This window comes from Epinephelus lanceolatus, chromosome 18 (genome assembly GCF_041903045.1).
Source record: "Epinephelus lanceolatus isolate andai-2023 chromosome 18, ASM4190304v1, whole genome shotgun sequence".
NCBI classification, from domain to species: Eukaryota; Metazoa; Chordata; class Actinopteri; order Perciformes; family Serranidae; genus Epinephelus; species Epinephelus lanceolatus.
This window is the reverse complement of record NC_135751.1, coordinates 22,311,919-22,333,868: the sequence shown is the minus strand read 5'-3', so window position 1 is coordinate 22,333,868 and position 21,950 is coordinate 22,311,919. Positions and strand designations below refer to the sequence as shown.

The window sequence follows — 21,950 nt, the reverse complement described above, 5'->3', positions numbered from 1 at the left end:
CAGACTGCCCACAGTTCAGAGAGGTGACTCACCTGTCGGGGGCAATGTGGGTTCAGCGGTTGGCAGGCGGAAGCAGTAGTGGATGTAGGATGCCAGCAGGTTGTTGCGACCGTGCTGGTCTTGGTTCCCCTCCAGGTTCTTGTGTATCTGGTTGACCAATAAAGCCATGGTTTCGAAGGCAGCCCTACCCAGGTTCACTGTGGGCAAATTTAGAGTGAACTCAGCAAGAGGCAGAACTATGGCTGGGAAAACTAAAATTATTGCCTTCTAGTTGTATGCCTCCACTAGGGGTGGGCGATATGGCCCTAAAACAATCTCACAATATTTCAGGGTATTTTTGCGATAATGATATTCTTGATGATATGACAAATTAATTAAAAAAGTATTATTAATTTAAGAACATAAAATTGCAACAAAATAAGTGATAACGTTTTAAAGTTTGCCTTCAAATATTCAGTAAAAACTAAACAGAAATGATCTCTCATTTCTTTAGTCTGTAAACAACAATAGTAACTCAGAGTAAAATTCAGATTCTGTATACAATATTAATACTACAACAAAATAAAATCTACCACAAATTACACATTTAAACAGCTCCCACATACAAAAAAATGTACCCTTGGATCTGTATATATAAAACAACAGGTGATTTCCTTCTCTTTTAGCAAAGTCCTAAATGATTGAGTTGTTTTTTTCCACCTGGACCTTTATTTCTCCTCTAATCATCACGCTGTAACCTGTGACAGGCTGTTATGCTACCAGAAATATCACACATTCACATATATGTAGTTTTTGTTGAGCTGCAAGCATCACATGGGTTTACATTAGCAAAGGTTTATGACAAAATCACTTGACAACACCGACTCCTGTGTGCAAACAGCGAGAGAGTGGAAGAGGAGACGCTGTGCTGCTGCTAGAGGAGCCGCTGAATGAGTTCCCTCTGAGCGGTAAGTCGCTAAAAGAGTCTGGGAAACATTCAGGACACCAAGGTCTAATGACACCACAGTTTATTCTACACTAATGAAGCTGCTCCTCTTTTTAGAACCACAGCGGAGTCTGTAATAATTTCGCTTTCAGCCATGCTTGTTGTCGCCGTATGTAACAGTATGACATCAATAAGTCAACAACTCAAAATACCTCAGGTATCACAATATGAATTTTTCATATCATACCAAAAACTGTGCCGGTATTATCATGAAGGCTATGATATGGTCCAACCCTAGCCTTCACCAACCAGAAAAGTTGTAGTTTATATCCATGTCTGACCAGACTCATACACTATATGTAGTGAAGACTTTGAATTTAAGAAAAGGTAAGTGTATTTTTTGGTGAAACGTGGATGCTACATACACATCTTCAACATGATAGCACAGAAGATCTCTACAATCAGCACAGTCTTAAGGTGGAAACCCACACCGATTAGTGTTACTAATTTAGTATCTAACCAAATGTCTCCCCTTCTATTCCTGAGTTATGGCATCATGTAATGGCCATAAAAGTGTTTTTGCAAAACATTATGATGTCACAGTGATTTGAACCTTTGACCTTTTCGATATACAATGTCATTACTTCATCATTTTGTCCTGCAAGACATTTGTGCTGAATTAGGGCACCAAACATGTTTTGTGAGGCCACAATGACCTTAACCTTTGACAACCAAGATCGAATCAGTTCATTAATAAGTCGAAGTGGATGTTTGTGCCAAATTTGAAGAAATTCCCTCAAGGTGTTCCTGAGATATCATGTTCACAAGAATAGGACGGACGGACAAACAACCTGTTGTCACTGGCGTGGAGGCATTTAAAAAAAAAACAAACAAAAAAAAAACACACACTGCTTCCCAGAACATTGACACAATTTAAATATTTGAATAAATGTAACTAGGATTAGGATTCACAGTAACAAGCATAAATCAAACAGTTCTGTTACCCAAACCATCTACAACAGTCATTATTAATAATCGTCACATTATCTACTCAAATGATCAGAGTTAGCATTTAGCCTCATTCTGGGAAGTGCACTTCAAATCTCAAATAGCTGTCCTTCAGAACTCACTCACCAATTTGGCCCGCAATGACCGGTGGGTAGACGATGAGCTGAATGAGCTTGTTGAGCAGCTGGTGCAGGAACCTGACGCAGGTATCCAGCAGAGCCCCTCTCAGTGCAGCCATGCTGGCCTTCAACTCCCCCTCCATGTTTGCCTCGGTGATGATGACGTCCTTCAGGCGGAAGGGGAAGGAGTACTCCTCCAGAACGTACACTAGAGTGAAGAACTTATCGAGGTGGGGGTCCTGGAGTTAACAAAAGATTAAATATTAAGTGTCACTTGAACTGGGTGAATTTTAATGTGGCAGAAATTTTTCAGTAAAAATTTTGTTGATAAAATTTCAGAAACTGTCCTATCAATGCTAACATAATTCCAATAGGGCTTCATAAAACACATGAACAAGTAGAAACCATAGTATGAAAGGCATATTTGTGTACCTGAGTGTGAACAGAGGAGGCAGCCGTCACCTCGACATTGAACACTGCTTTGTGATTATCCACCCACTTCATGCCTGGGAGCTGAACCTGCCGCAGAGTGACACCCAACTCATTTAACACTCCGTCCTACCACAAATGAGTAGGCAATAGCAGCCAAACTGATGTTAACACAGTCTTTTTAAACACACTCACGTCAGGGGTGAGCACAGAGTAGCTAGGTGGGGGCTTTTCTACCGAGACAGGCAAACTGAACGAGCCGGTGCGTAGTCGGCCGTGCTGCATCAGAGGGATCCACTGCGGGTGGAAAGAGAGACACGCGAACGCTCAGCGATGGCAAGACAACAGAAGGAGCTCTCAGACAAGTCAGTGTGTGGGCGGAAGTTTTCAATGTGGGCCAGCTGAAGGAGAGTACTCACGGTGTAGCCCACAGGAGTCTCCAGAGGGGTGTTTTGTTTGGGCTGGCAGCTGATGTGGTAGAAGGTGAACAGCAGATGGTGGTTGTCTGTCAGGTTGGCAGGGATCTTCATCTTCATCTCCTCGTAGAACTCAGGAGACCTTTGGAGCAAAAGTTAAACACAATGTTTAAGGAAGAAACAAGTTGGACACACTCCAGTGGGAGGCAAACAGGGGATTGAGCCTTACTTGTTATGGTAGATGATGGGAGTGTACGCGTCTTGCATGAACTCTGCACAACTCGATTTCCCAAAAATTACCTGGTCAAATAGCAGAGGTTAAATATAGTAGTTCCATAACCAACACGAAGACATCCTTTGATATAATCATCCTCACAGTAGTCTCATCAATCATTCAAAGGATTTCACCATCAGAAAAAATGACTCTCCTTCACAGTAAAATCCAGAATCTATGAATATGGAGATAATGTTCATTTCAAAACATTCATTAACTACTGGACAGAGGGCTATTACAGTGTTTCAGCAAATTTTAGAATTTTAAATACACTGACCATGTGGACAACAGAGGATAAGTGGATTAAGGGTGACCCTGTAAAGTGGACTATTCAATGATTCGATCTAAGGAGCCTGATTCGACTGCCAATCTCAAAGTGGAATTGTCACGGTGCAGGAAAATGTGGTAATGAAACAAAGGATCATCCCATTGAGGCTATACGGGGGTGCTGACTGTCTGATTTTATATAGAATTGCTTGGTTTCTCCCAATATATCATGATATATATTCTATTTTGGTGTAAAGTTGCTAAGCAGAGCACTCACATAAAAAATAGCACTCACAAAGTAGTAAATATCAAATAATTTATGAACAGTTTTCATCAAAATCAGCAGGGTGGAGGCATGTAGAAACGGCTGTGTGCAGCTTGCATCTCTCACTCTAGGAGAAAGTTTGAAAGTTCTGTTAACAACCACAGAAAGCGAGTAGGAACCAAACTTAGCAAAGAATTCTATCACGGGGCGCCCAGTAGCTCAGTGGTTAGAGTGAGAGTCCCATGTACAAAGCCCTTTGCTGCATGTCATCCCTGCTCTCGCCCCTTTACATCTGTCCTCGCAAATAAAAGGCAAAAAGCCAAATAAAGAAGTACAAAAACAAAATACGTGTGCTGTCTGCCAGTCAACCCCTTTCAGTGATGCGGACAGCGCCGCTGACGCACCTACACACAGTTTGTTTTGTGTGCCTACACATGCACCCCCAACACAAAACAAACAGCGCTGGATAGAGTGCATCCTCTTATAAAATAAACTCGTGCACCAAATCGAGAAGACAACTTGTTTAATTGACTGTTTCAGCTCTTTTGTCTGGTGTGGAAAATGGAAACTAATGTCACAAATGAGAATAAGGATCAGCAAGAAGAAAAATAAAATGAATGATTTGACTATCAGTTGACAAAAGGCCAAATTTGACAGATCAGATTCGTGGTCGGGGACACCCCTGAGGTGGATTGTGTTGGAGAAGTTGTTTAAGAAGGTGCTATGGATGTTTTGACACCTTTTCTGTTTCAACTTGCCACTGCTGTCTGCCCACAGCCTCTGTAAGTACAAATGAGCAAACCACAAATGCCTGCCTTCAAAGTGTACAGGGGTGGGATGAGTGTTTGATACTCAAAATGTAGCTTTTGGATGGAGTAACACTTGTAGCTAGTAATGCATAGTGTGAATCAACCATTTCATATTCATTAACCCTAAATAGTTACAGTTAAAAAAGGAGAGATCCCAAAATGTAACTCGACTTTGCTTCCCTCTGTGCTAAAAAAAAAGGCCCCTTTGAAGAAGTTCACTCTTCCAAGAATACATCGTATATTATTTCACTGCCTCAAGCTGTTCTTTGTGACTGGAGTTTCATTTTCAGAACATCGCAGTCACTTATTATCCTTGAGTGTGACTCACCGGCAGAGCTTGACTGGGGTCCTCTGCTGCCATGAACTGAACCTTCACAGCGATGTTTCTCACCGAGCCCTGACGACTGCTGAAGTTCAGACTTTGGGGGTAAACATAGAGCAGATTCCTGAAAGGCAGAATGAGGCAGGGCAGAGAATGAGACAGAGAGAAATTAACAAACCCCCAAACCATTACACAGTTAGAGAAACATTGCTGGTAGGTGAACAGTCACAATCATAACAAACAAGCTGCAGGGAGGCCGTTTCACAACCTGGTTGAAGCTTGTTATGTTGTCAACATGTGTTAACAGTGTATCACATTACTCTGCAACAATCGTTCCTGACAACCCCTCGAAAACATTTGACAGTCTTATTCTTGGAAAAAGAAAAAGATAAGAGTGTGTGCACATGGGAGTGCAAAAGTGTGACCCAGTATTGGATTTGCTTGGTGAAAGTCACCTTACTCCTATCCAAACATCAGAGGTAACATTTGTTCATCTTTTAAATCAGCTGATTTTATTCACCTGTCAAGAGGCAACAATGCAGCACAAGACCACTTCGTTAAAGTAACATTAAATTACATTTACTATGCAGTACATTTTGTACATTTTCTGTATCAAACACAGGAGTGCGACACACGTTGTTATTTATGTCACATGTGTTTGTGACCTAAATGACAAAATGAGTCCCTCAGGGGTTAAACTTCAAGGCGGGGTCACTGAGACTAAGGCCATGGAAAAGACCTGTGATCGAACCACAGCTGAGCTAATGTTTTACCAAGTATTGCATGTACACATCCAATATAAGGCGCACTGATCACCCTCCAAATTCATCATTCACTGGATATTCTGATGATGCTGACATCTGCACAGCTGCGATAGACAAATACATGTTATAGCGTTTCTTTCTCATTTTTGAGCTTTTACATAACGCCAGCTTTTTCCTTAACTGGCTGGGAAGAAAATCACAAACTTTTGAACAGCTGAGTGAAACAGACAACTAGACTACAGTTTGTAAACGACAGATATTTTGAAGATGATCTGGGGTCTGTGCCTGCTTTGTCTGGCTGGGGGTTTAGGAGCAGCCCATGCGGGTCCGCTCAGGAAAACAGGCAAGACGGAAGACAACACTGTGCAACAGCAAGACGTCAATGTACTCATGTTTGGTGTCATACAGTTCAGCGAATCCTTGAAATATGCTTTTGAAACCACTGAGGCAAAGATAGCTAAAATCAGCCAGACTCTGATGAACCATGAGGGGACTCTGCAAAAGCTGGGAGAGGAGACTGAGCAGGCCGCGGAAGAGGAGAAACAGGTGAAAGAAATGATACAGTTGCTTCAGGTAAGAAAACACAGAAATATGCAAACAGCAGATTCCCCATGTGCTGCTGAATGGTTGTGTTATTACAAAAAAAGATAACTACTGAGAACTACAATCATACTGCAGATCTAAATGCAGGAGCACAGGGAGATGGAGGCAGTATCTCAAGTATGTAAAATCCCCATCAGATTAAACTTCTGTGATTCTCAGCTCCCGAAAGAAAAAAATGTTGAACAGACATAACAAAGCAGCGTTTTTCTGATTTACAAAAGTGTTAAACACAACAATGCCTATACTGTGTCTCAGACCCAGTTTTCTTTTGCAAGACACGAAATCATCATACGATTCTTTCATCTATCTTCCTGATGTATATGGATAAATGTAAGTCTTTCATCTGAGATAAGAGAGTGTCATTAGAAAGCTGCATGTCACACTGTGGGGCAGGCAGCTGCCAGCTGCACTGGGATCAGTGCTGGGAGAAGAGGATAATATGGGCAGATGCTCTTTTGACAGGCCCAGATGGCCAAGCAACAGGCTGAGACCAAGATGACTAAAGATTGGCTGGCCGGCATGGAGCAGGAAGAGGTGGCACTGAGAACAAAAGTGAAGAAGTTGGAGACATACGTCGACACCAGCAGCAGCATCAAAGAGCTGCAGGTAACAGAAAGATGATAATCTCTCTATAGATACAAGAAACAGCCACACTGTCACAACAGCACGTCTGAACACCTGACACTTACATGCCTAGTTAATTATACTCCTGTTCCTTAGGAGAGAGCAGAGGAGCATTCCTACGTCTTGAAAAGTTTACAGCATTTGACCCAGTTCCATAAAGAGAATATTGAGACGCTGAATGAGCAACTCTCAAAACTGCAGGAGATGGTGAGTCACTTGTCGGAAGCATGTAATGTTTCATTAATATTTTCATTTCATTAGACTTACAGTTTTGTTTCCTTCTTCCAGAGTGAAAATACGACATAATTTATACGAGATTCACCAGTGAAGTCTCCCAGTCCACCCAGATCTCAACTCTGTAACGTCACTGCACTCCCTTCAAACCCTGCAATGTGTGATATAGATCTACTGTATGCCCAGAACATAGTTTTTGTTAGTGCTCTTCTGATTATGTGCTTGTTGTTTCTTATCTGCGTCTCATATTTTTGTGATTTTTCGTCTTCTGTTTGTCTTGACTTTGATGTAGTTTGTAAACTTTGAGCCGTAGTTATTAAATTATTCGCCGTTAAAATAGTTATTTAATTATTTAAGATTTTTTAAGTGTCTTGTATAGTTTGTAAGCTTGTGTATAGAAAAAAACACATTAAAGATAATAACTTGTGTTTGTATTTATATATTTTACAAAACAATGACATCAATAAAATGAGTTTCAATTTGAAATTAGAACTTGCTGTCATCTTTGCAAATTCATACATGTTATTCCTATCATCTAAGACTATCTAAAAACATGAGTAAACATAAACAACTCTCTCCCCAATCCAAAAACTAGAGTGCAAAAACTCTACTTTGTGATGTCATTGGGTGTAAAGTTTGGAGATGCTCCATAGGCAGTATTGATAAAGATGTTATAGATGACTGCACCCAGGGGAGTGTTCAGACTATTCTAACTATTAGAGGCAAAATTCATGACCTCTTGTCCTCAGATAGTACCTATCTAACCTCAAACACAGCTGTAAGACCTAATATATATTTAGATTGCTTCTCCCCAATTTCTCTTCAAGAATTGACAGCAGTGATTTCTTCATCTAAATCATCAATGTGTCTCTTAGACCCCATCCCAACTAGGCTACTTAAGGAGGTCTTTCCTTTAGTTAACACTCATATATTAGATATGATCAATATATCCTTATTAACAGGCTATGTACCACAGTCTTTTAAGGTAGCTGTAATTAAACCTCTACTAAAAAAGCCCACCCTGGATCCAGAGGTGTTAGCCAACTATAGACCAATATCTAATCTTCCCTTTATGTCAAAGATCCTTGAGAAAGTAGTCGCAGACCAGCTGTGTGATTTTCTCCATGATAATAATTTATTTGAGGAATTTCAGTCAGGATTTAGAGTGCATCATAGCACTGAGACAGCACTAGTTAAAATTACAAATGACCTTCTGATTGCTTCAGACAAAGGACTTGTCTCTGTACTTGTTTTATTAGAGCTTAGTGCGGCGTTTGACACAATTGACCATCAAATTCTACTGCAGAGACTGGATCACTTAATTGGCCTAAAAGGTTCCGCACTAAGCTGGTTTAAATCTTATTTATCTGATCGTTTTCAGTTTGTTGACGTTCATAATGAATCATCCTTACGTACCAAAGTTTGTTTTGGAGTTCCGCAAGGTTCTGTACTCGGACCAATCCTATTTACTCTATATATGCTTCCTTTAGGTAACATCATTAGAAATCACTCTATAAATTTCCATTGTTATGCGGATGATACTCAGTTGTATTTATCGATGAAGCCAGAAGAAAGTAATCAATTAACTAAACTCCATAACTGCCTTAAAGACATAAAAACTTGGATGAGCACCAATTTCCTGATGTTAAATTCAGACAAAACTGAAGTTATTGTTCTTGGCCCCAAACAACTCAGAGACTCTTTATCTGATGACATAGTTTCTCTAGATGGCATTGCTCTGGCCTCTAGCACTACCGTAAGAAACCTCGGAGTAATATTTGATCAAGATTTGTCTTTTAATTCTCATTTAAAACAAACCTCACGGACTGCATTTTTTCATCTGCGTAATATTGCGAAAATTAGGCCTATCCTGACCCGAAAAGATGCAGAAAAATTGGTCCACGCTTTTGTTACCTCTAGGCTGGATTACTGTAACTCTCTATTATCAGGTAGCTCTAGTAAGTCCTTAAAAACTCTCCAGCTAATTCAGAATGCAGCAGCACGTGTACTAACAGGAACTAAGAAACAAGATCATATTTCTCCTGTTTTAGCTTCTCTGCACTGGCTCCCTGTAAAATCCAAAATTGAATTTAAAATCCTACTGTTAACTTATAAAGCTCTAAATGGTCAAGCTCCGTCATATCTTAGAGAGCTCATAGTGCCATATTATCCCACCAGAACACTGCGCTCTGAGAACGCAGGGTTACTTGTGGTCCCTAAAGTCTCCAAAAGTAGATCAGGAGCTAGAGCCTTCAGCTATCAGGCTCCTCTCCTGTGGAATCATCTTCCTGTTACGGTCCGGGAGGCAGACACCGTCTCCACATTTAAGACTAGACTTAAGACTTTCCTCTTTGATAAAGCTTATAGTTAGGGCTGGCTCAGGCTTGCCCTGTACCAGCCCCTAGTTAGGCTGACTTAGGCCTAGTCTGCCGGAGGACCCCCCCATAATACACCGGGCACCTTCTCTCCTTCTCTCTCGTATTCTATTACTGCATCTTGCTAACTCGGCCATTCTGGATGTCACTAACTTGGCTTCTTCTCCGGAGCCTTTGTGCTCCACTGTCTCTCAGATTAATTCATATCGCAGCAGTGCCTGGACAGCGTGACGTGTGTGGTTGTGCTGCTGCCGTGGTCCTGCCAGATGCCTCCTGCTGCTACTGCCATCATTAGTCATTAGTCATACTTCTACTGTTATTATACACATATGACTATTGTCACACATGTATACTGCCAGATATTAATACATACTTTCAACATATTGTACCACAGTAGCCAGAACTATAACTATAATATTATTACTTTCAATAATGTTGTTGTAACCTACTGTCATTACCTGCATCTCTCTCTCTGTCTCTCTCTCTCTCTGTCTCTCTCTCTGTCTCATTGTGTCATGCGGATTACTGTTAATTTATTATGCTGATCTGTTCGGTATGACATCTATTGCACGTCTGTCCGTCCTGGAAGAGGGATCCCTCCTCAGTTGCTCTTCCTGAGGTTTCTACCGTTTTTTTTCCCCGTTAAAGGGGTTTTTTTGGGGAGTTTTTCCTTATCCGCTGCGAGGGTCATAAGGACAGAGGGATGTTGTATGCTGTAAAGCCCTGTGAGGCAAATTGTGATTTGTGATATTGGGCTTTATAAATAAAATTGATTGAATTGATTGACTATGTGGGTACATGTTCGAGCTTTGAGAGAGAGTAGCACATGTTCGCAAATATTGATTAAGCTTTTCTCAGCCATGGAAATAACATACTGTAATTCTTAATTTGGGTGGAGCTCCCCTTTGAAACTACACATGAAGGTGAAGGCAGAACAAGTATGGCTTTGTCAAAAATCAATACCCAAACAAACACAGTAAGCCATGCATGCAATGATAAGGTAACTGTATATTTGTCCTGTGGGTCAACTGTGTGCATGTGTGTGTCTGTGAGAGGTGAACACTCACCTGTAGGTGGTGTGTGGTGTGTACACATAGCGAGCGGGGAACTCCAGAACATCTTTGGTTGGGCGAACACGCAGGTCAGGGTAAGGCTTCACGTGCAGCAGCTCTGGTGACAGACAGTAATGAGGCGAGTCCGGAGCTGGAGAGATGTCAATCTTCAACTGGGCTGAAGGACAAAATAAGTCACAAGAAGACAGAAAAATCATTCATCACAAATCCTCCATAAACCTTCCGACATGAATTCAGACAATTTCTCATAAACACCTTGACTATTCATGGCATTTACCTGTGACAGGCCTCAGTCGTCGCAGAACAGAGGACGGTCTGCGCATATCTGCCAGATACTTGTAGAGGTCCTCATCGCTCAGTCTGTCCCCCTCCTTCATGTGAACAAACAGAAGAGCAGAGTGTTTATTGGGATTACATACATTAAATTATAATATAGTTATAATAGCTGTCACTTCTAAAATAGAACGACAACAGCCAGCCTAAACTCCACAGAGTTCCAGCTGACTGATTTGTCTTGCATCATAACACGAGGCAGTGGTTTCTCGGTTAAAATAAAAAATGACAAATAAGCGCCACACGGGGAACTGATTAGCCAATCAGCGCCACGGGAGGGATGAACGCCGCTGTCAAGTTGTTGCCAAGCATTATGAAGCAAAATGCTGGGACCAATGAGGAGTAATAACAACAACTGCGAGCACTCTAGAAAAGACAGACGCTGCTATCGAGGCTATTCCAAATTTACGTGTCTTAGTATTGCCTGGCATCGTACTTTGTTTTTACTTAAACCCGGCAAACCAAGTATGTAGGCATGGCTACGCATCAGTGTGAACTTAAAATGATGTTAGAGTCAGGTGGATATGTTGTTCTCTGGTGACTGAATAGAAAATTTGAATGCCCTTCCTCCACACAAATCGGCTCAAGTGGAGGCAACATCAGACTCAAGATGGAAAAGGAGAGTACAGTTGACTGTTCTGTCTGATATCAGTACTTGTGCTTTGTTGGGCGGAAAATGCATTTGATCTTATCACAGTAACAGAAAATAAACATAAAATGTTGAAATAATGGATTTTATTAGAAAAATAAACATAGTTTTGAAAATATTGCCTAACTTTCCTAATGTAATGATTCTCTTTGACGTAAAAAGCTTTCTAATTGCCACTTCTTACCCTTACATTTTTATGAAGGCAAGTGTCTAATTTTTGTTTCCAGGTTATTGGTTAAAGTAGTAGCATTTTAACTTGTGTGGTTTCCCCTCCCTCCTCAGTGACGTGGTGTAACTCCACTTTTTTGTTATGAAAACATTAGTAATGTCGGCTCCTTAGCTTTCTTCATTGCAGCGATGACACTCAGTTTCACCAGTGAAATGATGAGTACTTTGGCCACATTAGAGTCAGCATAACTGTATGAATGAGTCATAAGACTAAGTCTGACCTGTTTAAAGAAGTTGGTGACAGTTAATGTTGCTGGACGGAAAGTGGCAAAGTTGCACATGTCATCCCCGACACTCATCCGCTCGAAGCCCTTCTTCCTTTTCTCATTCCATGTGCCAAGACCTTTTCGCTCTAGCAATAAGAGAAGTCATAAATTAGGGAGGCATGTGCATGAATGTTAATTGTGCAATATGTTTTGTCACTGTAACCGGCTGGATGCCCTGTGTACATGCATGTGTGACACTGAAACTGAGGACGTGTCTGAGGTCAGCAGTACCAGAGTCTGAGTCAGGGTCTGACCGATCCAGACCTCCCACACTGCTGACGATGTTGAGAAGATGAATGGCCGTCCAGGCAAAAGGCATGCGAAAACGGCCGAGGCGACTGCACGCTTGCTCTGCCTGCAGACGCAGCTTCTCCAGCTTCTCCTTGTGCTGCAGTGGGCCAGAGAGCAGATGCGACATGATGAAAGAAATCAAAAGATAAAGACAGGATTAAAGTATGTGCAGCGGCCAACAGTTTTGGCCTGTCAAAGAGGAGGGTAAATATTGCAGTTTACCCAGACAGAATTGAGTAATTTTTATGACTAAACAGAAAAAGGATCCCACGTGCATGCTGGCCACCTGCCCTGAGCATTGCAACAGTTTAAAACACATTTTTGGCTCCGTTACCTTGGTGGAATCTGACTCTTTCATAACCATGTAGGGTTCACAGCACTCTCCAATGTCTCCTTGTTGAAGGACTTTCTCAAGCTGAAATACATGCACACTAGTGTTAACACATCTTTAATCACATACTAGGATTTCACGAGTTTTTAAAATTAAATCTAAGCTAAGTAGAACTTAAAAGCCAAAAATAAAAACTTGTTTTATACCACTAACATTAGGTTAGACTCTTTGGAGTAAAGTGGGTTCTCTCAGTACCTTAATGACCAAGAAGATATCGGCCGAAGGGTATGTGATGGAGAAAATGGCAGACCGGGCCAGTGTGGAGATGGCTATGTGAGGCGTGTGGGGTTTAAGCAGCCCTTTCATCTGATCCGAGTTGAGGTCAAAGTAGAAATTCTCAGAGATCTGTTGGAGGAAAGATTGAGATAAGCGGGAAACGGCGGAGGGAGGGGAAGGAAAGATGATAATGGAAATGCATGTCAAGGGATTTTAATTCAGTTTGGACTCAGTGATCTAAACCGCAAGACCACTTAGACCTTTTTGAGACAAAGGAAATTCAATTAGTTAAGCATGAGCTCAGCATTACGTAAGTGGCTTTATAGAGTGGAAGTCTTTGGAAGACCACTCATTTTATCAAATAAAAAATGATCTGCTACCTTTTTCTTTTCCTTGACGTCATACAGAGCAAGTGTTCCAAATATTGGCTCGATTTCTATTTCAAACCTGAAAACACATAAAATATAATAGTGAGATATGGAGAGCATTGCGGATGTTTCAAAAAATGAATCAGAGCGTAAAGACATAAATGTCAGCCCTTATACTGTAAATGTTACTCACTTCAGAGACAGACACTTGACCATGATCCTCTGGCCACAGTGTTCCTTGGGCACTTCAGGGACAGAGCATCTCTCCACTGCTTCATCCTGCCGCACACACACAAAGACAGCTGTGTACAATACACACACCAGCATAACATTTACACAGATGTCATGGCAACGTAGCGGCAGGGAAAGCGATAGTGTGTACACAGATAAAAAGGAAGAAGGATGGAGCACAAAAAGGAGAACATGGAGGAAAGAAAAGCAAACAGTTGTGCAGAAGTGGTTGGGTCTGCAGACAGTATAGACATTCACTTCATGGGAACATTCAATAATGTTACTCTGAGCTGAACAAATGGCGACAACGTTTGCCAACATTTCCAACCAAATGTTCTACTGGGTATAGTTTTAAGTTGTGATCTCTGAGATTAAGTTGCAATCAAGCTCTGTTGTTAAATGCTTACATTACAGATAGTAATACTTAGGTACTAAATGAAGGTTAAGACAATAACCTCACTTATTAAAGCAGCAAAAACAAAACAAACAAAAACGAAATAAGCAGAATTTGAAAATACATTCTCCTCCTGCAGCTCTCTGGTCTCTCACAACAGATGATACAGTAACAAGTACTAGTCTTTCATTCTAATCATCCTGATCATGATTCAGGTGTCATTATACAGTGGCAATTCTATGTGAATTACCTTCCTGTTTTCTTTAAATGACACACTGTGATTTGAGGCTCTAGTTAACGTTGGCTACATCAACATGAACCTGAATTAGCTGCAGGTGTAAGCCAGCATTTTCTCTCCATATCTGAAATGCTTCACCGATACTGACACACGTATTGCATTTACTGTCAGACTCTCTTTATGACTCTCTTTTTGACAAATCCATCTTTGCTCTGCAGTGTCGGTAGTTGTTGCCAATGCTGGGATGGCAACGTTTTCTGCAGGACTTTCTGCCATTGAATCAGGCTTTCAGTATCTAATGGGACGTGCACACACATCTACAGGGGCAATAGGAACACCCTCTCTCTGAAACAAACTGTGATTGGTCAAAGTCTCCCGACAGGAGCTGGATTTTCTAGAGCCTCAAAACAGAGTCAAGAAGCAGTGTAGAAGTCTAGTGTTCTCAGAGAGTACTTGAATTACAATATGCTGAAAGGTTATTATGGATTTTTTGTCCAAAAAGCCAAAAAACAATCTACATCAGCTTTAAATATGCTGCCTTTGCTTTGCTTACTAAGCCTGAATTATATTTTTTAAATTGTAATAGTATATTCAGCTATGAGAATTCCTTATTAACTTTGCAAAGTTTAAGCTTGAACTGTATTATTGAAGATGAACTAGTAATAAAGAGTCATAAAGGGTACTTAATTATATAATAAAGTTACACTTTGTTTACATTAAAGGAATAATTCAACCTCAAAATAATCATTTGTTGAATCATTTGTAGAAAAGCCCAATATCATAAACCACAATTTGCCTCAGAGGGCTTTACAGCATGTGACAGCCCTTGGACTCTCACAGCAGATAAGGAAAAACTCCCCAGAAAATCCCATCTAATGGAAAAAAAATGGTAGAAACCTCAGGAAGAGCAACTGAAGGGGGATCCCTCCTCACAAATTCAGTGTAACAACAGTGAATAATTGGCAATGAAATGTTCCTTTAACACACCCTCTTCCACAACACAGGCAGATACAAGCTGTTTTAATACAAACCTCATCGGGTGGAGGGTACAGGCCCAGGAGGTCACAGTGGCGCCCCTGCAGACGTGCCTCAGTATTACGCCGGTCCATGTCCTCTGCAGCTGCACGTTCCAGCACAGACGGCAGGAGGGCGTCTGGGGAGGAATTCTTCAGGTCAAAGATACTGGAGGCCCAGCTGCCCCGAGGAGTCTCATCCAGGCTGACCGACCGCCGCTTTGCGTCATCCTGAAGCACATAAAAGTGAAACGAAGAGGTGAGATCATGTGGGGTTTTTTTTCCTTCCAGGCAAAGATGTCACCTTTAAGTGGTCACGGCAGATGTTTTAGAAACATGAGGACAATGTGCTACAGATCCCATTACCTTATTACCCATCTAAGATGATTCATATGGAGACTGTGTAATGGATAATGGACAAGGTATATATCCATTTATCCATTACTCATTCTCCATGTGATGAACTCGCTGAGCAGAATACAAGTCATGCTGCCTTTCCCATCATAACAAGACTCAAGCTTCTTTGGCTGGCTATTCCCCACATCTCTTTGCCCGGGTATCAAATGATGGGAGTTTCAGTAAAGTGATAATGCTCTAAGCTTTTACTTGGCATTACTGTGCACAGTAGATCAATAAAATTTGTTTAATGAACCCAAAATGACTGATTGCTCACTCAGCGTTTCCGATAACAAGTCCTTTGAACATCACCATCATCTACCTGGTCATCCTGGCGCTCGGCAGCAGCAGCCTCGTCCAGTTCAAAGGTCTGTTTGACCAGCTTTCGCTGCCTCTCCCTCTGTCGCTCAGAGTTGTGAGGTGTGTATACAGTACTGTAGCGCTGGTATCTACAGGAAATCCAGGAAATAAAGTTGTCTCAGTAATAATGTAACCGTCAGTCACATGTACAGTGAAGAGCGAAGAGTGGTTCACATTATTAAACAATTAATGAAACATGTACTGTAGGTTAATTCAGCTGGTACCACACTGACAGCTGAAACCACTTACTTTCTCTGAATGACGAGCCAGTCATCTGTGTAGACTGCCAAAGCGTCTCTCACTCTGGGATCTAGAGAGCTACATAGAAAAACACATTAATAATTGAGCAAAGCATGCTTTTAATATTTATGTTCTTTCAGTGTCAGAGAGAGAGAAAGGCTTTGTTCCTATCTGTGATGATGTGTGTCCTCCATTACAGTAATATTAATCATCTGTATGTGTGTGTGTGTGGTAGTGTAAAAATCAGAGAGGGATGTGTGTGTTACAGTATGAGAGTTGTGTCGCCCATTAGCACTCAGACTCACTCCTCTTCCTCAGGCAATGGGGGCTCCAGTGTAATGCACTCTTTGTCCAGATGGAGGAGCTCCAGGTCATCCTGGGGGAACTCCATCAACTGCCTGAGCGGGCCGGGCTCCACCCCAGGAGCATGGCTGCTCACATACTCCTCAAAGTCCACTGGCTCAACCACCTCTGTCAGGGGCAGCTGTCAATCAACATTAGACTATTATGTACCAATAACTGTGACATGGCCATGGTGACAGGTCTTAATCTGATCATCAGGATCAGAAGGACTTACAGGGAGTAGTAAAAGGAAGCATGAGGTCATGATAGACCTGTAAGGGATGTTTAACATTTGTATATGATACAAAGAAAATGAAAATAAAACAGACAGGGAGTCATGAAACAACACTTATAGTTTCAGTGGCCTTGTAAATATATATGAATATAGCAGAAAAAAATAGTTACTGTTAAGTAAATTCAAAAGTTCATGGGCTTTTCACTTAACACACAGTGCCAAAGATAAAAACTTTGCTCATACCAACCAATAGTAAATGCGTTTTTTTTCCTGAATCAAAGCTCACAGCAACATATTGCATATTCTCTAACGGCAAAGCATAGCCTATGAAACATATATAGATGTAGCGGCCTAGACATATGAAACACACTGAATGTAACTGCCTAATGCTTTGCTTTGCTTGCTTAATTTTCCAATGTTGCCACCGCACTCTTATTCCAGGCCCCATGATGGCTGCCTTATCATCAAAGTAATTACATTGAGTCCTTTGTTTACTTGAAACATGCTCTCAAAATACACCATTCCTCTGATAGCTAGAATGTAATATGAGACTACACATTGTTTAAATTGAATAATCAGATCTTTTTTTGATCATTTAAATTTCATGTATCACGGATCAACTAATTGATAATTGATTAATCATTTTCATTCCTACTTGTAGCACATTTTACATGTTCACGTTACAAGATACCAAAGGATAACTTTAATGTTATGTTTGAATGGTGTGTCAATTTTCGGCTCTCAATCCTTCAAATCTTGATGCACCTATTTACTTTCCATTGTTTATGTTACAGCCAAAGAATCTGCCACAGACACAGCTGCTAGCAATCACTTACTGTATGTAAAGCCACTAGGTGTTTATCTAAATTACAGTTTAATACACTGTCTCAGAAATATTCTAAAAAACATTTTCACTCATTGTCTTTGCCCTCATGCACCTCTAGACTGCACTGAGTTAAAAGTCTCTGCTCTGGTTTCTGGTTTACAGCAGAGTCCACAGAGTCTGCTGGACTAATTTAAAACTCCACCGTCATCCTTGTAATGTGACAGCAGACACTTCCCAAAACACAGCATCTTATACTCTATTTTGGGTGAGCATCCATGCAGAAACCTTGCCTGGCTGTTAAACAACACAGGTGAGCAAAGAGTAGGTATATCATGTTTCAAAACCACTTCCCGTCACGCCTGCTTGTCAGCACTAATTAAAACTACACTCATGTGCACGCCTTGTATCTAAAGTTAAACCTAACTCAAAAAGTTACACCCATCAACCTCTGACCCTTGCTAATTGGAGTTTTAAACCTGCTGGCTTAAAACTCTTGCAAGTTAAACACAGGGTGACTCACAGGGTGGTGTGCGCCTCCTCGTTTCTTAGTCAGCTGAGGAGAGCCATAGTCTCTGGACACTTGTTTTCTGACCTCTGCAGCTACCGTCCTGAGAAAGAAAGAGATATGAAAGATTTGTTAGCTGGTGAACAGAGACGAAAAGCACACGTTTACAGACATGAAAGCTAGCTGTTAAAGTACAGTTAATGGTCAAGATAAATTAAAATACAAAGTGACTGATTTGAATGCATGAATCTCATAATCATGCCAATGTTTGCATGCTTCACTTAAGGAATCCCAGAACTAAAATCACTTCAAAAAGACTTGGTCGGGATATCTGCATAAATGAAATGCTTTTTAAATTGATGATTCTCATTTACAGTTTTCAGATTCTGTGTTAAAACTGTAAAAGGGAAGTGCCAAGTCAATCTGAGCTTGCACATCTCAACCTCCAAGTTTCAGATACATGTCCTACACAATATGCAAAGCAGAAGTTTTCAGCTTCTGGTGTTACTAGTAGCGATGCTCAAGGCCAACAGCTGTTCTGAATAGGGACTCAAGCGGATCTCACGGAGAGGTGGCGAGCTGGCTCCAGGGAGCAGGCACAGAGCCAGAGCTCTGTCCATGGCCTTTATGGAGTAACGGCAAATGGAGGCTTAAAGAGCGAGACAAAGCAGGAAAAAAAAATCCTCTCACTGTGACAGCAGACAGCTGCTCCTTTAGAACCACACAAAATGTCTGTTTCTCTCATATACACAGCTGCAAAGGCTTCAACATTTCCCAAACCATGGTCCTCATGATTACATAGCTATGGTTCATGCCTTCATTCCATCAGACAGACATGAAGACCTATGACCTCAACTCCCATCTCCAAGATGTAGCAAGACTTCCTGATGATGACATAGCAACCTTTTTTGCATGTTTAACTTTTTATGTGCGCTGTATCATCTGAAGATGTGGAAACAATTTCTGCAGCCTTCAATCTGAAACAGGAAAAAGGAAAGCTATCGACTGCGAGGGCAATAGCCAGAACACCCCTTCCCACCCTTTCCTGCATCCTGCACCAAACAATGGTCTGGGTCCCACTAGGAAAAGGACATACAGGACTTGGGGAATGCAGTGGGAGAATGGTCAATATAGCTAATATCCCTACATGGCATTTTACTGATAACCAACAAGGAGTATTAAACAAAGTGACAGGCTACCAATAGTGCAATATACGAATTAAAATAATGTCACCATGAGATGGAGCCTGGTCTTAAGTTTATAATAACTGCTGTGCAGACATGATTTCAGCAAGGTTTTCATCAGGGTGAGAAGATATTCACTAAGAGGTGATGATAAGAATCTGCCATCTTGTTTGTTTTCTCACAAGCTACTGGAGAAGATAGCAGATACTGCAATACTAAGCTGTTTTTCATTAAATGAACTGTGTCGATGTGTTTTGAAGGAGCCCCATTTATAAAGAGGTCTGCAGCAAACAGGGAGGCACTTGGCTGCACATACTTCCACACACACTCAAGGGCGATTAAAGCATGTTATTCAAAGAGCCAGTTGACAGATGTGGCATGCCTTTACGATTTCTCCTGGAATCTGATCAATATTTATTCAGCACAATAACATGCTAGATATCCAGTCCGTGCAGTACTAACGTTATACCCTTTCATGAGGAGGGCAAACCAGTTTACAACATGTGGAAACAGGTTGCTACAATAATGCTGCGAGGCGTTCACACGACACAAGAACAAAACATCATGATGAATGTCACTTGGTGCTATTTTAATGTGTGTGTGAGACATTAAAGTCGGTGTTACTATGCTTTAATACTCACAAACGGCAAAACTGAGTCAGCAGATTAGCCATGAGCGTGTTAATGTTATCGTTAAGTAGCTCAATCATTGTTGATGGCAATGCTCTGACGACGCTACGTTAAGGCACACAAAACATGCTAGTAAACTCTTCAAAGAGCCGGAGACCGTTTACACGAGCGCAAACTGCTTCAATTGACAGTAGTTTAATAATAGAAAAGTAAAGTTGTGTTTACACTAACCGGTTTATAGGGAATGATACCTTAAATCCTAGCATACTGGCTATATGTGTCGTCTGTCCAGCAGGTCACTCTCACGCAGCGCGAGCGGCACAACTGTAGCTGTTAAACAATAACTTCAGTTACTGTCTCACCGGTTGATTTTATGAGCAAACGCCCTCCTTTCGCTCGCCGTAGATGTCATTTCTCGTCCCCATGTAAAGAAACTCCTCGAAGTCAAACTGAAAGTGCTCCCCTCCTGCTGCGCCTTGGCTACGTCCCGTCTTGTCGTGTGGGGATGCGGACTCTCTCTCAGACCGCTTCCTTCTCCACGCTGGGACTGGGCATGGATCCCTCCTTGTTCCTCCTAGCGGCTGGGAGCCGGGAGTTAGCGTCAAGTCCGCCATTTTACATGCACTACATCCGGTGTCACTTCAAAATAAAACACTACGTAAAATCAGATTCACTTTCATTATTAACTCTTTATTTAGTTACACACATTACATTGACACTAGTTTTGTGGCATGTTGTTCACAGTGCCATTTTACAGATATTAGTAATTTCAAATGAGCGCATTAATATATTTAAATGCCACACTGCAGTGGAAGTCATTACCCCACTTCCGGTCCTACTATTCCTCCCCAATCATTTGACCAGCTTGCACTGGCTGACTACATCCACCATCTGTTCATGCAGAAATCTCACCTGACCGGTTTACAGCGACCTGCAAGCGGCTCATATCCACCTCAGTTTAAGGTTTCAGTGGTTTCATTTCTGTGTAGAATTAAGGAAGCAGGACAGATACGTTTTAAGCTCTCAGTCACTCTCAGTGTCATGTTTTTACTCCACTTTGACACTGACACTGACTTGACACTAAAAACAATTGGTGTAAAACGTCCTATTTAGTGGCATTGGATCTGACATTTCACATTTTACCGTTAGCTTTAGTTCACATTGATGGGCCTTATTGTTGATGTCAACTTTAATCTAATTAGAAAACAAATGCACAATAGCAGCATCTAGAGGACTGCTTGCAGTACATCATGTCTCTACAAGACAACAGAGCTTGTTGTTGCCACCTCACACCAGCGGGTGGGGCTGTTCACCATGATTGGAGAAGAAAGAAAGCCTGGCCTCATCAGTGATTGTTTAAGATTCAGTCCTAGAATTTGACCTCTACACGGACACAAGAAATAGCTGCAGCTTTGTTTACTGGCCTCCTGCCTGATAGAGATTGGAAGTCAGATCAGTGGGACAACTGATGTGAAATATTTTTCAGTTATAAAACAAGTAGTCATGAAATGATGCTCCTTAGGGTGGGTAAAACATCAGAAACTGTATGTTTGACAGGGCCCTTTCTCTGTTTGAGCAAATGACGAATGACACTGTCAGTGAGTCTTCCCACTAATGGAGGACTTGTCAGTTTATTGTAATGGCAGGTCTACGTCTCCCTCCTCCCTGCCTGCAATCACTCCATACCCCCATGTCTACTATGAGGAATTAATATAGCAATGCTCGCTGCAGCAGCCCTCCCCCCCACTGCTCACTCTTTCTACCCCACAGTCGTCCTATTCAGCACCCTGGAGAGCTGCTGCAGGTACTCGGGCCGTCCTCTGTGAGATGGCTGATGAATGGCAGGAATTGTATAGGAGGGGATGTGGAAAAATAAAAAGAAGGGAGAAGGAGGTAAAATTAACCTTGCATGACCGAGGCTTGGCTGTAGCTGAGCAAGGACAGGCATCTCAGGGATGTATGTTTATGCATGGAACAGCAGTCAGAGCGGCATCAGAGCTCGCAGCGGGCATGGACACTGCTAATGAAAATAAATGAAGCTTACTCTCCATCTCTCTCTGCTACAGGCACACTTCCATCACAATGCCCAAACTCATCTTGTCATCTTG

The 21,950-nt window shown here is 41.6% G+C and overlaps 2 protein-coding genes across 6 annotated transcripts in view; one reads left to right on the top strand and one right to left on the bottom strand.

The window, feature by feature from the left end:
• Window positions 1-20,391, bottom strand: part of dock6 (dedicator of cytokinesis 6) — a 36,491-nt gene extending 16,100 nt beyond the window's left edge. For 3 of the 5 annotated variants that reach the window (XM_033644645.2, XM_033644647.2, XM_033644648.2), the window contains exons 1-21: window positions 20,205-20,391; window positions 18,045-18,132; window positions 16,427-16,605; window positions 16,131-16,199; window positions 15,844-15,970; window positions 15,144-15,356; window positions 13,443-13,528; window positions 13,262-13,328; window positions 12,861-13,010; window positions 12,609-12,689; window positions 12,215-12,371; window positions 11,939-12,069; window positions 10,785-10,878; window positions 10,502-10,664; window positions 4,841-4,958; window positions 3,127-3,197; window positions 2,901-3,039; window positions 2,677-2,778; window positions 2,485-2,571; window positions 2,060-2,291; window positions 33-197 (exon numbers count right to left, since the gene is read on the bottom strand). In XM_033644645.2, coding sequence (XP_033500536.2) covers window positions 33-197; window positions 2,060-2,291; window positions 2,485-2,571; window positions 2,677-2,778; window positions 2,901-3,039; window positions 3,127-3,197; window positions 4,841-4,958; window positions 10,502-10,664; window positions 10,785-10,878; window positions 11,939-12,069; window positions 12,215-12,371; window positions 12,609-12,689; window positions 12,861-13,010; window positions 13,262-13,328; window positions 13,443-13,528; window positions 15,144-15,356; window positions 15,844-15,970; window positions 16,131-16,199; window positions 16,427-16,605; window positions 18,045-18,132; window positions 20,205-20,254 — 2,569 coding nt within the window. In that variant the 5' untranslated portion in view covers window positions 20,255-20,391. Of the gene's footprint in view, window positions 1-32; window positions 198-2,059; window positions 2,292-2,484; window positions 2,572-2,676; window positions 2,779-2,900; window positions 3,040-3,126; window positions 3,198-4,840; window positions 4,959-10,501; window positions 10,665-10,784; window positions 10,879-11,938; window positions 12,070-12,214; window positions 12,372-12,608; window positions 12,690-12,860; window positions 13,011-13,261; window positions 13,329-13,442; window positions 13,529-15,143; window positions 15,357-15,843; window positions 15,971-16,130; window positions 16,200-16,426; window positions 16,606-18,044; window positions 18,133-20,073; window positions 20,151-20,204 lie in introns of those variants that run through there. The other 2 variants (XM_078161177.1, XM_078161178.1) reach the window with 2 other exon arrangements.
• Window positions 5,728-7,271, top strand: angptl8 (angiopoietin like 8). The gene is made up of 4 exons (XM_033644649.2): window positions 5,728-6,171; window positions 6,664-6,807; window positions 6,922-7,032; window positions 7,114-7,271. Exons 1-4 carry the CDS (start codon window positions 5,866-5,868, stop codon window positions 7,129-7,131), a joined length of 579 nt encoding a protein of 192 aa, XP_033500540.1. The 5' UTR covers window positions 5,728-5,865; the 3' UTR covers window positions 7,132-7,271.
• Window positions 20,392-21,950: the final 1,559 nt, after the last annotated feature.